This window comes from Ixodes scapularis, unplaced genomic scaffold (assembly GCF_016920785.2).
Source record: "Ixodes scapularis isolate PalLabHiFi unplaced genomic scaffold, ASM1692078v2 PGA_scaffold9__187_contigs__length_104089568, whole genome shotgun sequence".
NCBI classification, from domain to species: domain Eukaryota; kingdom Metazoa; phylum Arthropoda; class Arachnida; order Ixodida; family Ixodidae; genus Ixodes; species Ixodes scapularis.
In genome coordinates, this window is record NW_024609884.1 from 41,480,975 (window position 1) to 41,504,132 (window position 23,158).

General features: G+C 45.0%; 1 protein-coding gene across 2 annotated transcripts in view; it reads left to right on the top strand.

Annotated features, from left to right (window-relative positions):
- The first annotated feature begins 1,547 nt into the window (after window positions 1-1,547).
- LOC8025827 (T-cell leukemia homeobox protein 3) overlaps window positions 1,548-23,158 on the top strand; it is a 100,462-nt gene continuing 78,851 nt past the window's right edge. Inside the window, exon 1 of one of the 2 annotated variants that reach the window (XM_040209125.3) lies at window positions 1,548-2,183. In XM_040209125.3, the coding sequence (XP_040065059.1) occupies window positions 1,769-2,183 (415 nt within the window). In that variant the 5' untranslated portion in view covers window positions 1,548-1,768. The remainder of the gene's footprint in view (window positions 2,184-23,158) is intronic. The other variant, XM_040209124.2, reaches the window with a different exon arrangement.

Genomic DNA, 23,158 nt, shown 5'->3' on the forward strand with positions numbered 1-23,158 from the left:
GTTTTTTTTTTTTTTTTAATCGTATGTTTTAGTGATTTTATGTTTACTATATTTTGATTCTGACTGCTCTAGGGGGGTGATAGCCGCATCAAAAGACAATCTTTTTAGGGGCGAAGCTCCTTGGGCTAGCCATGTCCGTATGTCCGTCCGCCGTCGGGTGCACGTGCTCCTGCTCGTGAGCTCACGTGCTCACGAGCACGTGAGCACGTGCTTCCGTGCTCGTGTAAGGCAAAAAAACAAAAAACAAAAAAAAAACGCATCTCCACGTGGTGAATGATGTTGATTGGGGCGAAGCTCTGGTGGTGCTTGTCTGCGTAGACGGTGAGCCGCAGCATGCCGAGCCTTTCGTTCGTTTTCATCCATGTCAGAAAGAGAATGTGTGGTATGGAACGTGGTTATATACGCATCTGAGCATTTGACTGCAGCCTGACATGGATGAAAACGAACGAAAGGCTCGGCATGCTGCGGATCACCGTCTACGCAGACGAGCACCACCAGAGCTTCGCCCCAATCAACATCATTCACCACGTGGAGATGCGTTATCTTTTTTTCCTCCCGCAATGCAGATGTTTTTGTATTTTATGTTCCACTCATGTTAATGTTATTGTTAGTTTCTTTTTTTTTTTTTTTTTTTTTTTTTTTCAACTAGCTGCTCTAAGGGTTCAGTTCAGAACTTAATACCTCCTTTTACGGCCGTCTCCTAGACACATGCATGTGTGAAATGAATGTATATTATATATTATTATTTTCAAACAGATGTCCAAAAAGACGAGTCACAAGTTGAATAGAAATCCAAACACGCGAACCTCGATACACAATATTTTTGGAAAAAAGATTCATCGAGTTTGTCTTGAGAACATATTGCTGATTTCAATCAGCGAACTCTCGTGCGGCTCCTTTTTATTAGTACTTTTAATAGTGCTCAACAGTTTATATTTGCGCGTTCAGCTTTCCAATTTTCTGGCTGAGCTTACAGGAAACACTGCATAAATTTCCATCACGGGAAGATGCAGCTATATAAACTGCTTCAGCTTGTAGGCATCTTGTTACTTTATCAAGTTCTTTTTTTAGGTTTTTTTTCTTCTTTTTTTTTTTGTGTGTGTATGTGTTGACCGTTTTTCACATAGGTCACATACCCTACACGCGAAACGCGACTCTTTGCGAAATGAGTGAGCGTCGTGGTTGAAATTTGTGACGCGTTGAGGACTCCGACCAACGGGCAGCAGGCCGCGCGCCGGGCAATAACAAAGCGGCACCGGAGCGTGACATCTCGTCGGCGACCCGGCGGTGAAGCGGGCCCGAAACCCTGACCGAAAGGTATCCGGGCGCGCCAAAGAAGCCGTCCGCGCCGAGAGCGGATATTGCGTCCAAAATGATAGACGCTCCCACGAATGCCTTCGGAAGTCTGACCTCGTTATTAAATCTCCGCCGAAACCGCGCGGACCGGGCAAGAGCGGCCCCAAAAGGAGGCATCTCCGTCCGGGGCATCCCCCGTCGAAGCCCCCCCGCGCGCCTATCCACCGGCGCCTGGGCGGCCCGCCATTGGCAGCGGCTCCCGAGGTACGGGCGGAGCGAGCGCTGCGGGCGGAGCAAGGCCCAGCGCGGCGCAGAGGGTAGCCGGCCGCCGTCCCCCACGCCGCCGGAGCCCGACCCGGCATGCTAATCGCACAGAGGCCGGTCTCGGAGCCGGTCGCCATTCGGTCGCCCGCTCCGATCAGGCAGGACGTGTGCGCCCGCTAAGCCTCGCCAGGATTATGATGAGCCGCGTATGATGAGCACGCGGATGACGAGCCCCGAGCCGACGGATGGGAGTCGGTCCGGGTCGCCGGCGTCGCCCGTGCCGTCGCAGATGGCCCCGGTGCCCGAGGTGGCCGCCCTCAAGCCCCGACTGTCCTTCAGCATCAGCCGCCTGCTGGGCGACGACGACTCCGGCGGCGAGCGGCCGCGCCGGCCGGCCAGCGACGGCAGCGGACACCACGGGGGCGAGCCGTCGTCGCCGCTCATGGGCATGGGCGAGATGCCCGCCGCGCTGGTCGCAGCACAGCTCAGCCCGCTCCACCTTGGTGCCAACGGGACTGTGATTCGCGTGCCGGCTCATCGGCCGGCGCCCATGAACGCCTTTCCGTCGGCCGCCTTTCCCTGGATTGGGCCGCCGCACCCCGCCGTCAAAGACCGCCTCCAAGGTAGGTGACCGCCGCTCGTCGTCGTCTGCACGTGTGCCGGTGCCGGCTCGCGGGCCGCGGTCGTGAATGCCACCCCCCGGGCTGGCATTCACGCGCCGCTGCCCCCGAGTCAGGACGGGGTGGGCTTCGCCTGCGAGTCTCGTGCGCCGAAGCTCCATCTCCTGTGTTACTTCGATGCCTCCAAACACTCCGGGCCAGTTGCATCCAGTGAAATTATACACGTTTATATGCTTCCTAAACTGCCTGCCATATGAATACGATCGATTGTCCACACCTTGTTTTCTTAGTTTCTGTAATTCAGCCTCGTGAGGGGCATCAAACCACATCATGGACATCCTGATGTACAGCACTCGCAATTGCTGGTGCAGTGAAGCTTCTAAAACTTTTAAAACTTTAATATGTGTCGAGTACGTTGTGCTTTAAAACCGTTGATCAACTGTATACTAAAAAATCCCGTGAAGTGGAGAGGTACCTCCGCGAGCCATGTCATCCGACTATAGGTTTGCCCCAGCCGTTTCACAGCTCTAACACGGATAAAAGTATCATAATAAAGAATACTCGGCATTTTTTCACTCCGTGGGACCACTAGAGAGGCCAAATGTCAATATGTCAAATGTCGTTTGTAACCTCAAGCCTGAGCACGATTACTTATGCTCGTGGCTCGCAGTGACATGCGATCCATCCCGCGTGTGTGTTTGTGATGGAAGTTGCCAAGTTTCAGAGTGCGCAGAGACGAAAGGTCACTTTTTGAATACCAAATTGCCCTAACTTTCACTGCGGAGGAGCCTTTGGACCGGGTCCCCGGTGTATGTATATACATGTGAAGACTGCACGGGTCAACTGTGGACTCGTTCTACACGTGTAAGTCACGCTTGACATCTCACCTCACGTGATATTTGTCCATTATATTATTAGCCAAAGTGCGGGCTATGCTGTCAGAACGGGCAAGTTAAATGCGCCCAGAGTATACTCAAATACAATGACAAAGCCCACATCAATTCAACTGGATATATAAACGAATTATGACGTTAGCCTCTGCCGTGAACATATTAGTAGCTATTTCCTTCGTAGTAAACTCTCAAATATAGGTTAAACGTAATTACTAATCCTGAGTACGTTTATTATCAACGTCACGTATGCCAACTACTAAGGTTGTTTTTTTTTTTTTTCTTCGTCGTGTATACATTAAAACATAAAACATACCTTGCGTACTTGCGTGTTGTATCAGTTGTGGTAAAGCAAAGTACTCGTCAGTAACTTCCATTTGAACGAGCCCCATTGTACGAACCATTAACGTCACACAACAACGCTACGTTAATAAAAATGCGTCGCTTCTCATCGATGACGCTGAACGTGTCAACGCTGGCGTTCGAATCGCTCGAGACGACTCCGTTTCCAGGCAGATATACACAGTGGCGCATTCAGCGGACCCGAAAGCGGAAGAGCGTTTCTTTGATCCTTCACGATTGAAGGGTGAAAAAAAAAAGCGTCAAAGAGGCGACAACCCGCCAGCTGCACAAAGACGTCGCCGGAAGAGGCGCCCGCTCGACCTGCCACCGCAGAGGCCCGAAGGAATGGGCAAAATGTCGTTTTAATGATAAGCATTGCGACCGAACAAGCAACCTTGTGTCCGGTTTTTTTTGTTGAGTGGGGTGGTAATCTCGACCAAGTGGTCTAAGGACAGGTTCTGGGGCGACCCCGTCCTTGTCTCCATCGTGGCACTGTCATTAGGCGCGAAAGGGCGTGATCATGGCATGCAGAACGACAGGCACTTACAGGGGGCCGCCGTTTTCCACTGAACGCCGTCTTTATCGTCGGCAGCTATGCCGAGAGCGCGCTCTTCCTGGAATCGGGCGTATGACCAAGTCTTCGCATGCATACGACGTGCCACGGAGAGGTGTGTATGTATATATATATACATATATATATATATATATACACAAAAAAAAGAAAAAAAAAAGAGAAGTAAGGATTATGAAGCAAGAATCGTAAACATAATAAGTGACGCTCTGCGTTTTTGCAGCTATCAGCGACTATAGTTTAAAGAGTGCAGACCAGTGTACTCCGTTTCAACATAAGCCAGAGCGCAGTCTGCTCTATACGAAGGAGGGGAGGAGGGGGGGGGGGGGGGGGGGCGATCGGCAGGGTCCGAAAGGCCAACGCCACAGCGTTCGCCGTCTCTTTGTGCGTTGCAATAGCTAATTCAATCAAGAATGCTCCGTAATCTTGCGAGTTTTTCTCGCTGTGCACGTGTGTACGTGAATGTGCGTCTTCTATAGCCAATGACCGCACGTCTAATCTTTGGTCAAACATGGTAAGGATCGCCATCGGATCAACGAAGGCATCTGGAAAAGACGAGCACGTCTACAGACGTGTGTAGGGAGCGCTCAATCGCACCGCACGGACGCGGGACAAGAATGTCCTGCGTCTCTGTGCCTCTCTAAAATGTCTGCAGTGTGATGGCCTCAACGAGGGCTGCTTGAGAAGATTGCGCGTGAAATTCAAGCTCTCACTGAGTTTGCGCAATGGGGCATCGAGTCGCAAACCTCTTTGTGGATTTTTATTTGTTTGTGTGTCTGACACCTCGAAGCGTTGACGTGTCTCCACGACATCCGTGTTGGTGGACGGAAACACTCAGTGTTGGGTTATGGTTAATTTATTCATATAATTTTTGTTTCCTCCGGGTCAGAGGCATTAAGAAAAAAAACGAAGTTTGTAAATTGAAAAAGAAAAAAGAAAAAGAAAAGAAAATCACTAAACGCACTGCAACAAAATTTTATAGAGCAGTTAGGGCTTTTTTACAAAAGGAGGTTATTCACGACACTTCGAAAGCTCGCGTCATCAAAGTTTTCGGTGATAGGCTGGGGAAGGCGATTCCCATTGTTGAATGTATATCGAATAAAACGCTGGAGGAGAAATTCTGTGCGACATGACGCGGTGCCAACTTTATGATGGCGACCGGTGAGTGCTGTACTGTAAAAAAAAAAAAAAGTGCTTTAGTAGCCTGTCCTTGAGAATCGAATTGTTACGATATATGTTATCAAACAAGTACGGAAGAAAACGGATTCTAAGTTGTGAAAACGATGAGGCTGATTTCCTTGCGGTTACACTTGAGGTGCGATAATAGTTAGAAAGTATGAAACCAGATGCGTGGTTCTTCGCAGTTTCTAATTCCGAGATAAACGAAAATGTGAACCAGGATCCCAAACGGAAGCTGTATATTCCAACTTAGTACGAACAAGAAAAGAACAAAACAAAAGGACACAAAAAAATGTGGCTTTTGGGGGGGGGGCACCACAACACCGTTTCAAACATAGCTCCTCTTAGTACGAACTAGGCCTTTAAAAAGGAAGTGATTTTAATGAGCCGCGAGCACGATAAAAAAATCTCTTCGAAAATAGCCGAGCATGCTGTTAGAGTAACAATATAATCTACGTGACGAGTCTATGACAGGTTAGACAAGAGATGCACACGAGAGATAATTAAATGATGGCACGTCAGTAGATGATATTGTTTAGGTGGTACGAAGAACGAATAGTGTGAAGACGGGAAACACGCAGAGATTTACTACGCCTGTCAGCATTCAGTTTCATGAGCCACAGATAACACCACTGGCAAATATGGTTACTATCAGACTGTTCGCGTCTCCAGCTCGTTGCTCGCCCTCCTGCGGAGGAATCGGGAAGCGCTGAGGGTCCCCCGATTTCCAGCTCAGCGGGCACGGCGGAACTGCGGGCGATCAAGGCTCGCGAAATGTCATTTCCGAACGCAAACAAGACTCTCCACTGTCCCAATGTAGTGCTGCAGCCGGTATGCGATTGTAACCCGACAAGAGAGTCTTAGTACTGCGTACAGAAACAAACGAAAGCGGTGCGCGTTTGCGTTAGAGTTGCGTGCCCCACGTTGTGCGTGCGCGTCATCGCCATGCGCCAATCCAAAACTGCACGCGCAGTGTAGAACACGCAAAAAAAAAAAAAACAGCGTTTGCGTTTGCTCGTATGCGCAATACTAAAACTCAGGGCTGTTTCACCGGCTTCCAACGCCAACGAAACGTGCTGCAGTGAGCAGACGTGCAAGCAGGTAGGCGTTCCTTCGAACTGGAAAGGCTGAAATTGGCGAAACGACAGAGCGTAGAAATGGAAGTAACTAGATGTTGTGAAAAGATCGGTAATCAAAATATATGTTTTTATTTTATTTTATTTGATTTTATTTTATATTATTTTGTATTTTGGAGCATTTGATCTGGAAGGATATTGGCAGCGACTTCGGACGTTTTGCCGATTATAAGAAGTCGCGACTTTGATAGCAAAATATACTTTACCCACAATTAATGTAATTTTACAGGGATTTCTCACATGAGCTAGAATTTTTTCATTGATTCTAGACTATTTTTTATTTTATTACTTGGTTATTAAAAATGTTGCAATTGGTACCAGTCATGATAATTAGCACACTTTTGATTGTCATACTTGTCCGCGCGTTTGAAATTGGATCATAAGCAACAAATTATATTGGAGCTTGAAAAATTACGTATTAAAATATTTGAATGTTAATATTATTATCATTAATACAAATCGCGGCAATGTATGCCCCCAATGCACGCCAAGATCACGAAAATGCGCCATTTAACCATAATAGTTTTTCCAGAAAGGTATAATTTTGTCTTCTTTTTAGAATATGAAAAACTCTGACATCGTTATCAAGGTAGACAAACACTCAAACACTGGATGCAATATAAAGTCCCATGCGTCACGCGTTTCTATAAAACACACACACACACACACACACACACACACACACACACACACACCCACACACACACACACACACACACACACACACACACACACACACACACACACACACACACACACACACACACACACACACTATCTGACTCGGATTCCGTCTTTGGGTTGTTGTAGTGAGAACAGCGTTTATTAATTTATATGTTTTGTGGACATATTGTAAAAATTTGATTTATTCTGTTATTCTTGTGCTGGGAATAATGTTAAACCTATTAATCATCTAAATACCCAAAACTTACTAAAAGGCCCGCAGTTCATTATTTCCCATGACAATTATCTTAGCGAGAAAAGGCAGCGAGAACGCACAAATATCAGCACTGATTTTTATATCAACTACAATATTCTATTTACCTCTAAGGTGTATGAAAGGCGCTCTCTTTAAAGGTACACTTAAATCTCCAAAATATTTTGAAGTGCCTGGATCGAACATGTATGTCACAAAATGAAGTTTCCGCGAACATCTTCTCCAACTAAATAATTACGATGTGAGACACATCTTGAGTTATGAAAGAATCCGAAATTAAAACCTGTATCGAGAAATAAATCCAAAATAGAGGTTAGTGTCGGTTTCGCTCCAGAATTAAAACGTGCCTCCTGGTATTACGCTAAACGCCGTTCTGTTTCCAGGATAAAGAGGTGACCTGCGCTCATGACACCCTAGCTTCCTCGTATTACCAGAAATAATTTGTGTCGCTCAGTGAAGCCAGCACACGAGGCAGGCTCAACAGCAGCACGCATCTCCGACCCTCACTATAACCGCCATTTTAAAAAACGAGTGGCGCCACCTATAGTTAGTTGGAGTCGCGAACAGCAGGGAGATGTCGGAATCACTGTTAATTTCGAGGTATGCATGACCCAATCACCGGGTAGAGAAACTGTCCTGCTAGAAACCAACGGCATCCTCAGAACACAAAGATACTGTACCAAGAACTCGGAAGATAATCCACTGGTGAGGTTACCCTCTATGAGTAACCTTATTAAACCATATATCAAACCGAAAAAAAAAAGTGTAGTTTTATTGTTTTGATTACCGAAACATAAAGTAGAATGAACGGTTAAAAAGCTTTATTTCCGTGTACGCATACAAATTGTTCTATAGACCAATTTGTATGCGTACTGTTTTCGAAAGCAGAATAGGGGCAGCTCTGGGCCAATGGGTGTCATCTGTACTGATCGGGTCAACATAACTTTTGAGACAGGGTGCGTTCCTGAATACGTCTACTGCGCTCGTAAGAGGACAAAACGTCCAGCGAGTGAAAAGGTCCATTCGAGTGAATATGCCAGCTTGTGATCAAATGAGAGCGGGCACCCCCTCGAGTAAGGAAGCTATCACGTAAAGAAAATCTCTACCGCGAGTAAAAGAGTCCAACATCAGGTTTGTGCCTGTAATGAGATCGCACAGTTGTATATGACCCCGTTGCACACGTCAATGCACATAAGCGCCACCGCCTGAGGCCATGATGCAGAATGTCCAGAGGTAAAACGTTTTAAAGAGACAAAATGTCCAACGAGGAACAATGTTCGAAAATCTCAAAATGTCCAGCGAGAATTAATTTCCGCCGAGACAAAACGTCCATTGAGCCAAAATGTCTTCCCCCCCCCCCCCCCCCTCCTTTTTTTTCCGGGTCAAGACGTCGAACAATGTCCACCGGGACAAATCGGCAAGTTTGAATATTTTAACCTGCTGCACATTTTGTCTCGTTGACCATTACGTCATGCAAAACAAATAGCAAGCACAAAAAATTTAACAGGAACAAAAACCCGAATGTTATTAATTAACGAACAAACCGTGAGGGCGCAAGTGAGCTGGGGTAAGTTCATTGTAGAATTAAAACCACTTTGAGCTGGTATAAGTTCATCATTGTAGAATTGAGACATGTCGTTTTTCTGTCGTCACCCCTCTCTCGGCTATTTCTACAATTGATATTTATTATATGCTGCTTAAAAAGCAAATTAATCTGCAGAGTGGGTGCAAGTACATCAATAAAAACGCAAAGAAAAGTTTAATCCGCAGTGAATATGCGCCATGCAATTTAAATTGGTGATTAAGTAATGGCACCTCGAGGTCTTCATTTCTAGTTTCATTCATGTTCCTCTTCAAAAAATTACCATGTGTTTGTCCTTCGTCACCGTACGCTATAAGCTTTACATCCTGGAGATCCAAACCAACAAGTTCTTTAACTGGAAAAAAGAAAAAAAGAAAACGAGTTGACAACTGGTCATTTTAACGTCTTCAGACCGAGAAAAGGAGGTACCATGTTTGTGAGCGCGTGTGTGTATGGGTTTTCCTTTTTGGTTTACCTGGCTTGGGTGTGGCTTGAAATGGACGATCGTTAAACTCTTGGAAAACCTGCCCAGGCACTATTTCACAAGAAAATACGTACAAACGGTGCAGGACCGATGACCGTGATGCTTCAAATGTATGTGGCCCCCGTTGAAATTAATCATACAAAGCAAAACATCGAGGATTTGGAGGGGAACATGGAGATTGCAATCTCCATGTCTCTTCGGATCCACCGCTATCCTTCGACAACGACCTTGATGAGGCTGTATTAAATCATACTTTTGCTCGATTTGCTCAGTCGGGCAAGCTGGCTCTGGGCTCAGACATGCTTCAGCGTAAAGTAGTGAACAAAAATATGCGATATTTCGGTTTATGTGGCCAACATTTTTAGTAAGTGTAACGCATGCAAAGAAATTGTAATGTGACACTGTATTAACATACTTAAATGATACAAACGAACTGTTACCAAAATATTAATATTTTTTAAAGTAAACATTAATTGAAAAATTGATTGCAGCACCGCAACAGGGCATCGTAGATAAACTGGCAGTTGTGATAAAATAGCAAAACGTGTAAACCCAAATCTGTAGATATGAACCTAAGCTGGTAAATACTTCGTATGGAAGCCTTTAACATCGATCACCACTGGGGACCGATAAATCGTGAAAACCAGCGAATTGTTGAAGACCATATCTGGTCCAGGTTCACTCAATTAGGTGCAACCTGCTTTTCCTGAACCACTTTTTCAGAAGCCTGAATAAGTTATTAAGGTCATTGTCCTGCTGGAACACGTAGCCGCGGCCAAAATTGCTCCAGAAGCATGAGGTCCTCAAGCATTCCCTTGTAAAGTTCCCTCCTCATTACTCCATGAATCTGGGAAGGGGACCGACAAGAGAAAAATTGAAGTATTAGAAAGACAAACAAGTTACTTTAGCAGACCACGATCAGAGAAACATACCCATCCAATGAGGGTCCCTCCAAAATGTTTCACAGTAGGCAGCTGATAACGGGGATCAAATCTGACGCCTTTTGAACGCCGCACGTGTTGAATGTCAACGCTGCACTTTTAAAAAAAGGCTAGTAGTATTTGCTAGGTAACAGCTAGTAACTGCTTGTCATATATGTTACTAGGTAACAGACTTGCACGTAACGCGTTACAAGTAATGGATTACTTGTTATGGGTTACATTTTACTGTAATTTTCTAACGCTTCAGTTACTTCCTTCAAGGAGTAACAATCCTTGTTATTGAATTATTGTTTTGCTGTAATGGATTACAAAATTACTCATTACAATTTATTTCAGTCTCTTTAATTTGTTTTTATTTTTTTAATTTTTGGGCGGGGGGGGGGGGGGGGGGGGGGGCGAGGGCTAGATGAGCTGGAGTCACTCAGCTTTGGGCAACGCTCTTATTTATTTTTTTTTTTTTTTTTTAAAGTAGTGAAGTAGCCCACTTCACTATGCTTCGTTTCCTAAGTGTTTTTTTTTTTTTTTGTTCACAGGAGACTGCGTCGTGTATGAAAAATTACGTTATTCAGCCCCTTGTGAGTACTGTATTTGAACAGCGGCTGTTTTTATATATTTTTTTACGAGAGGAACTGGGTGTGCTGGCCTCACTCCCTCAGCTCTAAGCAAACACAGTCAAGGCTTTATTTTTTTTTTGCGGAACAACTGAGCGCGAGACCCCAAGGATTATGCTACGGTAATAAAAAAAAGTTTAACGAAAAGTAACGGGGGAAGTAATCGATTACTTAAAAGTAATTTTTCGATTACCTTTTTTAGGCTGTAATTGCAATTGTAATCGGTTACTTTTTATAGTGAAGTAATTGTAATTGTAATCGGTTACTTTTTTCAGTAACGTGTACAAGTTTGCTAGGTAACTAGTGACCGTAGGTAGTAACGGCCAAGCTAGTAACAGGTTATGGTTACTAGGTCACGGAACTAGTAACGGTTACTAACTAACTTTCACTAACTTTAGCTATAGTAAACTGGCACTAACTCTCACAAGACCCAGCTGGCGGAAGTGAACGGCAAATTCAAAATTGTCAAAAAAAAAGTATTATATATGGGGTTTATTTTTTCCAGCTGCTTACATGCAGATTTACACACATACTTTTCATTTAACGCGGAGAAGGAATTAGAACACATATGACACGCAGGCGACGACGAACTAACCCACTCGCTGCTTCCAATGGCTCCATGTGTCTTTTATAGTGATCATTTGAAAGGAGTCGGTTTGTCAGTGACCACCTAGTCCGTGAACGCTGTTACAAATATTGTGCGGCTTTAGCACCGTTATTGTTTTCCAATATTGTTGCTAAACATTCCAAGGAATGTGTCTCTTACTAAGAAGTAACGATATACACATTAATTATTTGCAACAGTTTATATAACAGTGTTCCTATTGGGTCCAGCAGCCATGTTTATTTTCACCGCCCAGCAGCTGCAGTCCCCACCTTTCGCGTGTTTAAGGCAGTAAATCGCTGGTAAAAAGGTAGTAATGGCCAGAAAAAGGTATACGTAACTGCGGCGTTTACTAACATTTTACTACCCACTGGGCGTTTGAGGTACTAAATAGTGAAGGTTAGCAACGGTCAGAAAATATAGTAACTGCTGCAGCTACTAGCTTTTTACTAGCTTTTTCCTAAAGCGCTGTTCACAATCTTGCGACCGAGTAAGGCCGAGAGAGACCAGACCGGTTTTTTAGCCTTTTGCGACTTCTTAGGACCGGATGCGCTCCAGCGGAGCTGGTCCTAAGACGTCGCAAGAGGCTTAAAAACCGGTCTGGTCTTTCTCGGTCCTATTCGGTCGCAAGAGTGTAAGAGTGTACCGAACAGCATAAACATGGATTCGTCCAACCAGACAAGTTTCTTCCATTGGTCAGGAGTTCAGTGGAGATTTGCTCCTTGACCCACTTTAACCTGGATGCCCAATTCTTTTTATTTCACTTGAGCTTCTGAGCTGGCCTACTAATATTTAGTCCCCCAGCTCGCAGACGGCGTCTCACGGACCATGGAGACACTGTGAAGCCCGATTACTTAGACAAATCCTTGGAAATCTGTGGATAGTCGAGGGTTCATTCGGCTTGCCCGAACAAATGTTCCTATCGACCAGGGGGGACTTCGACCTAGGTCATCCTGGAAAGTACCGAAGAAAGACAACTCCTCTGAGCCTGTGTTTCTTGAGAATTTCAGAAACCGATGATGGTGCTACAGTGAATCGCAGAAAGCTGACGTTGCATGCTTCATCTCAGACTGCTGACCGTGGATAATCGCCTTCAGAACATTCTCCGTTAAGTTCCGCTTTCCTCGTGCTTTTTGTATTGCTTGCAAAATATGCACATATCAAGGATAAATCATTAAAAAAAAAAAAACAGAAAGAATCTATAAAAAAATAGTCAGAGTGCAGGCGAGCTGGTGTAAGTTGAGACGTTGCCTCCTCTTTTTCTACCTTCTGTTGTGTTCTCTTTTCTGTCCCAGTCTCAGGTTTACAATCATGTTAAAATAAGAATCTATTTTTTTTTTCTGAAAAACTCCAAAATCTAGGTTAGTAGAAACGGCCACATCGTTAAGACAAAACGCAATTGGAAAACAAACTAAAATCACTGGCGATGAAACATTCAGCCCCTGAAGGCGAAGAGCTGAATCGGGCCTACCGTATACAATATATATTAAAACTTATCGTGGATATTTGTTAAACTTGAACCAAAAGGTCAGACCGAAGAAACAAAATATTTATATCTTTGTTCGCTACTGTATATGATATGTGCTCGTCGCAATATATCCAAATGGTTTGCAGCCGACGTTGGTGACGACATTGCAAAGTGCATGCACAGGAATATCTTGGACGGAATTCCTTTAAAGTGTGACCGATATGCGGCAAAGGATCTCAGCTATACCTTGTTGGAGGTTATGAATAGCAGAGCAAGCTTCCCCAGCAAAGCCCTCTACACTTTCGCCTTTAGCAGAGCGAACGCTGGAAAGCATGGACTCGCCACCTTTCCTGCTTTCGCTCTGCTAAGTGAAAAGAGTGGAGACATTGCGGGAAAAGCTTGCTCTGCTTTTCTGAACTTATATAAAATAAGGTTTAACACCTCGTAACAAGACCGTAGTGCTGATTTTGAATGTCAGCTAAAGAGGCAAATACTGATAAGACACAAGCTGATGTGACATTTATAGGTGGAGCTATTTATGGCCGTTAATAGCCCCCCCCCCCCCCCCCCCCCCCAAGCGTGTCCTGGTTTCTACGAACTAAGCAGGCTTGCCCAAAACTCATAATGTTGCCCACTTGATGAGCGGTAACGGCGAAACGTTTATCTCAAAATCACTCTCGCATGCTGAGGGTTCCCGTAATTAAAGTTTCGTTTCGTCATCGACCGGATGTCGTCGCGCCGGTAGCTGCTACCGTCTGGACACGTTTTTTTGCGCTTGTTCTCCAGTACCACAGAGAGACAATGCATTTCATGCGAGTAGCAAATAGAAGAAACGCACGCCATGTAATTTTTTTTTTTTTTTTTTAAGGCTTGCGGGGCTAAGGTTTGTGACGCTTGAACCTTTTTACAACGATCTCTAAAAATGTTCGTTTCTAGATAATAGTTTACGCTTAATTCGGAAGTTGTTGGGCTAAAGCTTCTGGAATAGCGCTATCGTGTTGTCTAAAATGTAACAGGCTTCCCAAGTATAGGAGTCTAAAACATTTTTGATTGGAGTGAGTCTTTAACGAGTGCTTGTAAGCTTAGAAGCACTCATTAAGATTCAGGACCAGTCAAGCTGGTTGGACGGTTTTTTTCTTCAGCCCCCACCATGCTTATGCATATGAATAAAGCTATCATTATTTTTATTATTATTGTTATTATTTTTTTTTCTTAGGGCGTCATCACACAAGCCTTTAGTTGGCTTTGGTGTGCCCATACATCAACATTGCATTCCTGATGGGCAAATAAAATTATTATTATTATTATTATTCAAAAATAAATGCATGTGGTTGTTTTGAAAGCCTGGAGGTAAAGAGTGGGCCACTCCCAAGGCCCCAGCGGGAGCTCACTTGACTGTCAGCACACCTAGCGGCTGTTGTGAAGTGGTCTCGGCTTCCTGCTTAGGCACTTCCGTTCGCTACGTGGCTAGAGACATAACCAATAGCTGCTATCTGAACGGGTGGATAGCCAATATCATTGATTCCGTTCGCGTTCGGCGGTTGCTTGCGCCGCTCAGTCTGCCGTTCTAACTAGAACTTAAAATTTAGGTAGGAATCGGTTGCTTAAATGCACGCGTAAATTCTCAATTCCAGGGCAAACCACGCCAAATTCACAATATAGAAAATTAAAACCGTCTCACTTCTCATAAAAAAAGAAGAGACAACCGAACGAGGGAATTTAGTAACGCATGCACATATATTTATTGTGACCACAAAGACAACCATGATACAAAGAACTATTCTACAGGCGTCCGTAGAACTTTTTACTCCATTTCACCGTAAGTGCGAGCAAGGGGGGAGCTATACGAGAGTGAGCTCGAAGCTTCAAACGAACCTGTAATGCACGCACGGTCGTGAAGTGAAAGCGCCGTTCAAGACAACACGTTCGCGGTAGTATAGCGTCTGCTCGCTTGAATTGATGGGAAACAGAAAAAAAGTTTTTCGGTAGCAAAGCTGACGCTCAAGAGACGCTTGAAACACTCTCCACGTGGTTGCGCTTGAACCGTCTCACCTTCGCCACAAAGATAGAACGTCGAGAAATCCACATGATGACACAAACAGCACCATGGCGGCTGTTATGGCGGTCGTGCGTCTTGCCAAAGCCCCAGTCGCAGTCGTTGTAATGTTTTTGAAAACGTTCGAAGCTTATAATAGTTTTAGAATCATGTAAATTAAAGTAGAGCAATTTCTCAGTGGTTCAAATATAACGAATCATTAAATAATTAGGGACCGCTGCGCCAGCTAGCGGGTGTTGTGTGAATACTAACACCTGGGCCTCGATAGCACTTTAGTGGCCACTCTTCACGCATCAATATGTTGCGCTATGGTATACTGGCTATATCAGCAAACAGCTGTAGAAAGTATAACCCATCAAATGCCTCCGAATTAGCTACTCAATTGAACTCGTGGTGGCAGTATAAAATTGCAGTCAGTATATATATATGCGAGAGGCATGTGAAATATAACGCTTGCTCAGATTGTGGGCCAGCTACGTCATCGAGAGCAAATATAAAACACGACGACAACTCATTTTAATTGTTTTAGGCGCACTAATACACAAAATGATTTTGATCATCGCCAGTTCTTTTTATTTGCGGCATGGGGAGCGCTGTATCGTATACATTATAAGGCACATGCCAACCACTCGGCGATCGACAACGTTCCGCATCTTTCGTTTGAAGACCTAAAAACTAATTGCGCTTTTCTCGAGGAGGCATTATCTTAATTCCAGCCTCTAAGGATCAATCCAAGGGATTGACTGCAGAGCTCCACGAGCAGAGGCGTCTTGAAGGGCACTAAAAAAAACGCCCTGGACTTCGCCCATTATTGAACATGACACTTCAGTAACTATGAGCAAGTTAAACGGTCCTACATATACTATAGACACTGTTGTATATGAATCTAACCAAGAAATGAGCTATGTGCCCATGGCATTGAAGGAAAGTATAGAGGAAAATGGTGCATATAATATTAATATAGCTATATATATATACGAAGCTATCGGCTGCCAATAGAAACAGGGATAATCTTTACTCTCCCATCATGGCATGTGTACGTAACTCTGAGGAGAAATGCAGTTTCCTCCACACATTAGAACCGAAACTCGAGGAACGTAGCATCGGTTTGACTCTTGGTGCGCATGCTCTCTCGGAAAAGAACAAGAAGAACATTAGCCCCAAATGGATCGAAGCCGACTGAGATGTGAGTGATAGCAGCCAGATCCGCCTCGCCTCCATCGAGCGAGCCAATTAGAGGCCATTTGATCCCTGCTTGCTGCCGTAAACACGCCGACTATCGGGGAAAGTGGCAGACGCGAAACGATATGACTCCAGGGAAACGAGCAACCTTACAAGACCCCCCCCCCCCCCCCCCCCCCCCCCCTTTCAAGGACACCTGCACAGCAGCTCGAGGATCAATGTCGACGCTTTAAAAGCTGTAGACCCGTTCCGAACGTTGGAGGGAACCGAGAAAGAATACGGGAGAATAAGAGCAAGAATATAATAGCGTTCCAGTCGGCTAATGTTGCCGCGGTGAACGTGAATGCGTTTTTATGACCTGACAACAATCGGTGCAAGCTTAGTCGAAATGGACAGCCGGTTATGGCCTCCTCGCGAGCGATGCCAATGGAAGGGACGTGCTGATTCCTGCCTTTCTGGGGGTGTCTTTTAGTAGTGCCTTCTTGCTCGCTCGGTGTTGTTATTTACTTCCCCTAACGATATACAGCGTGAATGGTGGTATGCATCGCATGCGGACGCTGGAAACACGCGGCGGCCAACAAACATACACACACACACACACGCACGCGCGCACGGAAGCTTGCACGTATTTACGAGTAACATAAGAGCAGACTTGGAAAGTAATCCGTTGGAAGTAACGGATTACTTCTAATTTGTTGCATTTTTAATAAATTTTGTAATTGTCATGTTACGTTTTTGCGGCAGTAATTTGTAATGTAATGTCTTTACAAATATTGGTAAGGGATTACTATAATAACTCGTTACTTTTTTTAAAAGAAATATGAACATAATACAGAGACTGGAGCAATATGAGCAGGCAATTTAGCAGCATAAAGATAGCAAGTTTACCAAAATAGGAAACCTCGTGAAGAGGAGAGTTAACGAAAACACGATTTTACGCATGACTGGTCACTAGAACCACTAGAAAACCGGGCAAGGCATATGTAAATATGGGAAAAACAAGAATGAAGAAGACAACGCCGAGTCGACGTTGTCTTCTTGATCTCCCAGCACAGGCAGACGCTGATCCTAAGCACGGGCACCGCTAGCTTTGTCAGCACAAATACAGGGATCACTGCGGTTCGCAGAAAGCTAGCGGGGTGTGGTTGCAGCTTTCGCTGCCATGTCAGTTTACAAGTGAAAATGGTGCACCTACATTCTTTCTCTTAAATACAATGTTTTATTTTTACAGTGACTACCATAATGCAGGCATATGAGAAATGGAAAGTAGTGTTGCAGAACATTTTTGAAAACATCAAAATTGTTTCTATTTATTCTTTATAAATGTACGGAAAGGTGACGTGAAATAATTTGTAACGTAAAGAGTAAAGCAATCCGTTACTTTTCAGCGAAAGTAATATGTAACGGTGAACCATTACATTTGAGGCTCGGTAATTTGTAATTGTAATCCATTAATTTTTTTTTTTTTTCAAATAACGAGAACAAGTCTAATAACAAAAGAAGTAAGAGCGTTCGATCACTCTTTTTTTTTAAATTTATGGTTACTTTTGGTGAGGACGGTTATCTCGACTTCGTACTATAGCTCTGATATGGCCCGCGAAAACCTGACCGCGATGTCCCTCTCTAGTATCATGTTCTCACAAGGAGACCCCGGTTATGTCCCGTGACGGGTAATAAAACAAGTTGTACACTCTTAGAAATGCCTGCGCGTCTACTTATCCGCAAAACATTTGAAGTGCCAATCTCTGAGATCTAGGAAATCAGCTCAGCGAGTGATGAGACGGAACATCCGTTTACAGCTAAAAATGAAGTCTGCGCTGTGGCATTGCCCAATGCCACAGTTCAGACTTAATTAGGAGGTCGAAACGTATTTTCCGACTCGTCATTCGCTGAGCTGATTTCCTAGATCTCAGAGATTGGCACTTCAAATGTTTTGCGGATAAGTAGACGCGCAGACATTCTTAGAGTATACAAACGAATGAACAGAAAATCGCGTGAGACGTGTGCTATGGTTGCTGGTGTAAGTCATACTCGCTTGATCGGTGTTGATTTATCTATTTTAGGGCACTGGCTAGCAATACAACGCGTCACTACTATAGTAATAAGCATACATAGCTCACTTTTTTTTTTCTTAAGCGAATGCTTTATAACGAAATCCCCTACTCCCAAATATTTGTCCACCCGTGCGTCCGCGCATACCCCATGGCAGGGCATGTCAGCACAACATGTTTGGTTACCGTGGCCGCACAAGCAAACCATAGTACGTACACTAGCACCAACTCAGAAGCACACAGCAGATGCTCATACCACAAAAAAGAAAAAAGACAATGATAGCGGTCGCTGCTTTTCTTGTTTTCTTTGCGCCCCCCCCCCCCCCCCCCCCCCCCTCCGTAAAGAAAACGGGGAAGGGGGGGGGGGGAAGAAAAATAATATTTTTTTTTTGTTTTTTTAAGATGTTTAGAGCAGTTATAGTAGAGCTGAGGTCAAGGTGTATCCGTGCGCGCGCCAATTATTTGAGATTCGAGAATTACATACTAAAGGGAAATGAGAGATATAAAACTGCGCGACATACTTTAGGAAATTGCCGAGATTACGTGCGCTTTCTACAGTGATGGGAGCGGAGCAGCTCTCCCTCCGTTCCGTGTCAGTGCCGGTGTGTGGAGTCTTTATGAGACTATTCCACAAACTGCCTTTTTGGGCACCGCCATTCCGTCCCATGTTGTTTCGCTCTTTCTCAAGAGCCTGCACGCGTTTCCTCGCTCAAACACTAACTCTCGTGCAAAAGCTCCCTCCGCACTGCATTTTTCGCACGCTGTGTCCAGGTCCGCGCTACTTTGTAAACGCCGCGAAAAATGTCGTCTTTGCGATAGCGTTCATAATGCCCGACACGCGGTCGCGTCCACGTGACGGAAGGGTCAGCCTCTCGCGTGGCAGCGCAAAGAAAGCGTCGCCGCCATGCGCCAGGCGCAAATTGGCCCTCCGGTGCTGGGCCAGGCGCAGTCAACGCCGCTGTCACTTCACCCTGGGGGCGACAAGCGCCGAGCCCCGTCGCGAAGAGGAGCCCGCAGATAAATCGTCACTGCGTGGCATGAATAAGCAACGAAGAGCCCCGTTTCCGATCCAGCTCCTCGCGAGAGAACGCCCTTTTCCGCCGTTTCTCGGCGTCCAAATAAACAGGCGCCGCCGCCGACGTATGTTCCCTCGTAATGCAGACAGACAGACGAGCGGGCGGCTTTCTGCGGCGAGGCGCTCTGGCGCCCCTCCGCGGACGCCCGAATCTATCTGCCGCAGACTTTCTTTGTTGGGAAGAAGGGGGGCGCGGAAGGACCCGGCCTGCTTAAGGTCTGCTGCATGCCGAAAAAACACAAAAAAAAACATGTTTGTACTTTACTTGTTGGCGCGCGCACGCGCGCGTGTGTGTGTGTGTGTGTACAGTGCGGGCGCTCGCATATACGTGTTGCGAGGTGAGTGTCTGCGCGCGCGTTAACATTTATGCGAATCTATAAATGATAGCTTCGTCCCGCGTAGTAATGAGCCGAGGATATTCATTTGCATAGATATACGGCGGACCGGGGTTGGCAGATTTCGGCGAGCAGTCTGGAGATCATTTGATTATTTGACTCGTGCGGTTCCTCGGCGACATCTTGGCTTGGGAAAGACGCGCGGCGCGCACGTTGCGAGGGAAAGGTGATTTTAACGCGGCCATTTTTTGTTCTTCGTTTTCTTTCTGTAAATCAGCATAGATAGGCGACCTCCTATTTCGCGGAGGCTTTCTGAAAGGGCGGAAAGGCGGTTTCCTTCGAACTGGTGTGATGTTTAGAGAGGATGTCGTTTCGCTCAGGGGCCACTTTGCATGGATAAAGGCGGAGGGGGTGAGATGCTCAAATGTGTTCGTCACAAGACGCGCGCAGTGATGGAGTTTTTTTTTTTCTCTTTTTTTATTTTTTATTTTATTTTTCTAGTCGTGTTTGTGTTCGTCTCGGTCTGTGCGTCCATGTCGGCGTTTCTGGGGAAGGTAATTTCGATGATGTAGACGTCGAGATCTTGATCTCCCATTAACCAAGAACCCGGTTTAATTCTAGGGAGACGCGGATTCAGCACGAAACTGACTCAATATTTGAGACGCGTTCAATTTAGCGCTTTATGCTTTTCTCGCTAAACTACAGGGACCAGTCTGTCCCGAAAACATTTAACAGCGTTTTCTTGTTGTTTTTTTTTCTTTCACCGCAAGAATAATGATGCATGGCCGAACTTTCAGTCTACACCCAATTGTAGCGCTGTAAACCAGACGTAAAAGTTTTAGAGCTTAACCATTATCTTATGCAAAACTTGTAGGGAATTTTCGAAAATGTTCGAAGGGAAGATGGTGGCCTAAGTATATAGCCTACGAATACATGGAAATGAATGGCGTTGGCTACCGGGAGTGGGCCCCATTTTCCTATTAAAAATATCAGAAAGTAATTTTCGAAACTTCTGAAACTTTGGCATCTGCTCCAAACCGCTAGAACTAGATTTGGACAGAATCTGAGTTTACGGAAATGCATTGTTTGTTGTTGCTGTTTTTTTGTATTTTTGTGTGTTTTTATAGGTAAAAAATAAAGGAAAAAAAAAACACTGCAACATTTCCTTTGAAGACTACTTGCATGGCGGGGTCTATAAGCATAAAACGATTTCAACCGCACTGTGCTTTACATTTACAGTATTTCTTTCTTGCACATTGTTTTCAGTGATTGGACAGATTGACCAAAACAAAGTGTCATATTTAAAAATATATCTAGCGATAAAGAATCACTACTTCGTAGCCACAGCGATTTAAATCAAATTAACTTGACATAAATAAAAAAAATCGGAATCAAATCGAATACATCCTATTTTTTATTTCCTTGAAGACATTCATATTGTCACGAATGAACAGGCGAGGAAACAAAGAATAACGGGGGAAACTGAAACGTTTAATGGGGGTCGAACTTGTGCACAAAAATAAAAAGGAAACAAAAGATAACAGCCGAGCGTCGCGGGCGTCGAAGTCGGCGTAGCAGCACAGTCGAACGCTGGGGCGAAACTGACCCCGCTCGAATTGCGGAACCCCTTATGTACCCTCGTGGGTTTCTGGATCGTTCGGCGTAGAAGGTTCGGCGCGTAGAACATTCTAACCTCGAATCAGCAAGGCAATACTCGAATTCACCAGAACATCACATTGCAGTGTAAACAAAAATGTGTAGCCGCGGCCAGGAATCCAACCCTGGCCTTCTGCGCGGAAGGCAAGCGCGATAACCGTTAGGCCATGCGCGCGCTGCCTACTCGGCCAGCTGCGCGCGCGGCAGTATTGCTATTCTAGAGTGCCTTCAAAGATTTTGGTTTGCTCATTTTTACTCTGTTTTTTTACTCAAGCACAACTCTCGGAAAATTCACGGAGCCATGAACACTTACGGAATTTCTACTCTAACGCATAATTTGAAAGAAACAAAAAAAAACAACAACAACAAAAAAACACTGCATTGTGAAATCGTGCAAGATGATCCGTACTCTTCCTGGCACTGACGTTGTCATTGGCTTCTGTAGCAGGCTTTTCCTTGGATTGTTACTTGGCACCCCGGATGCTTCGCACCAAAAAATAGACGTGGAGCTGCTAGTATTTATTTTGGTTGTACGTACATACAGGGGTATGCAGGTGTCGTATGACGTTTAGGACAACGTTATTAGAACCAACTCAGTTCTGGAACTCCGCTCCGGAGGGGGGTCCCTTTGCGTGGCGCCTGTTAGAGGGCGCGCGCTCCGCATTAATACTCGCTATCATCATCATTGACGGCGCGCTTGTGGCCGTTGCATCTGGCCTACTGAGCTTACGGATGTTCGTGGCGCTCTTTCTGACAGTAGCACGCGACTTTAAAATTGTTTCTGCTGCAGTTGGTAGTTATCGGCACATCTACTATTACAGTATGTACAAACTTGCCCTGATCGTAGCCACCGGATTGTGGCGCCGACGAATTTGGGTTGTTCGAAACGCTTCGCACTGTCAGTACAGCTAAGGCAGCAGGATTTTACAATAATGCAAAGCGTATGCCGAAAACGGTCGTTGCGCTTTTCATGCTCCATATTGTAATTTTTACTGGAAAAAGGACAAAAATTAACCAAAAACCATGCTGAACCTCGAGAGGAGTCGGGACTCGCAAGCTGCCGCGGAGCAGTTGCAGACGAAAACGCGTGGAATAATGCGCCGGCAGCGCCACCTAGCTGCGAAAAAATCGGACACGGTTTTGGATTCCCCTCCAATGTACAGCGTCTATGGGAAGTTCCATAACTGAGTTGATCTAGTAACGGTGGTTAGGAGCCGTCCTCGTTCTATTTGATACCTTAATCAATCTGCTTTTAAAATTAGTTCACAGGCTTCTTAGCGACGATAATTTATGGGACACGTTTCATCTTCACCACGAGCGTTAATATTAAGATCGAAACAAAATTTAAATCGACAGAACTAAACTTACTGAAGAATCTGCTCTTCCTTCCTCCGAATTAAAACTACACAAATATCATGTCGCAGAGATGGCCAATTTAGGTAATTGCTGCATTGTTGCTCAGTTGGAGGCGCTACGCTTGACTGCGATAATCGTACAAAACCTCTGTAATTGATATATAATATCTCGTAACATTGCTCGTAAATTCCTCCTAGAGACGCATTCTTTCAGTCTGCTTCAAAGTCATTCGTAACGATCGTAGGGAGTTGTTCGCCATTCGCTGCTCTAACGTGGTCTCCCATCCTTTCCTCCTTTCCGTCTTTTCATATAAATTTAATTTTCACGACTAAAGCCAGTCCAATTATAGAATGGAATATACGCGTCTTCGACATTCCATGCATAGGAGTGTCGGTGCACTTTTCTCGCAACACGGCAGGGACATACACGAAGAATATAAAAGAGCAATTGGAAGGAAGGAAGGTGGCGCGGTTCGTTCCGAGAAACAACTCCAGAGACGGCGAGCAGATCTATCTATACCTT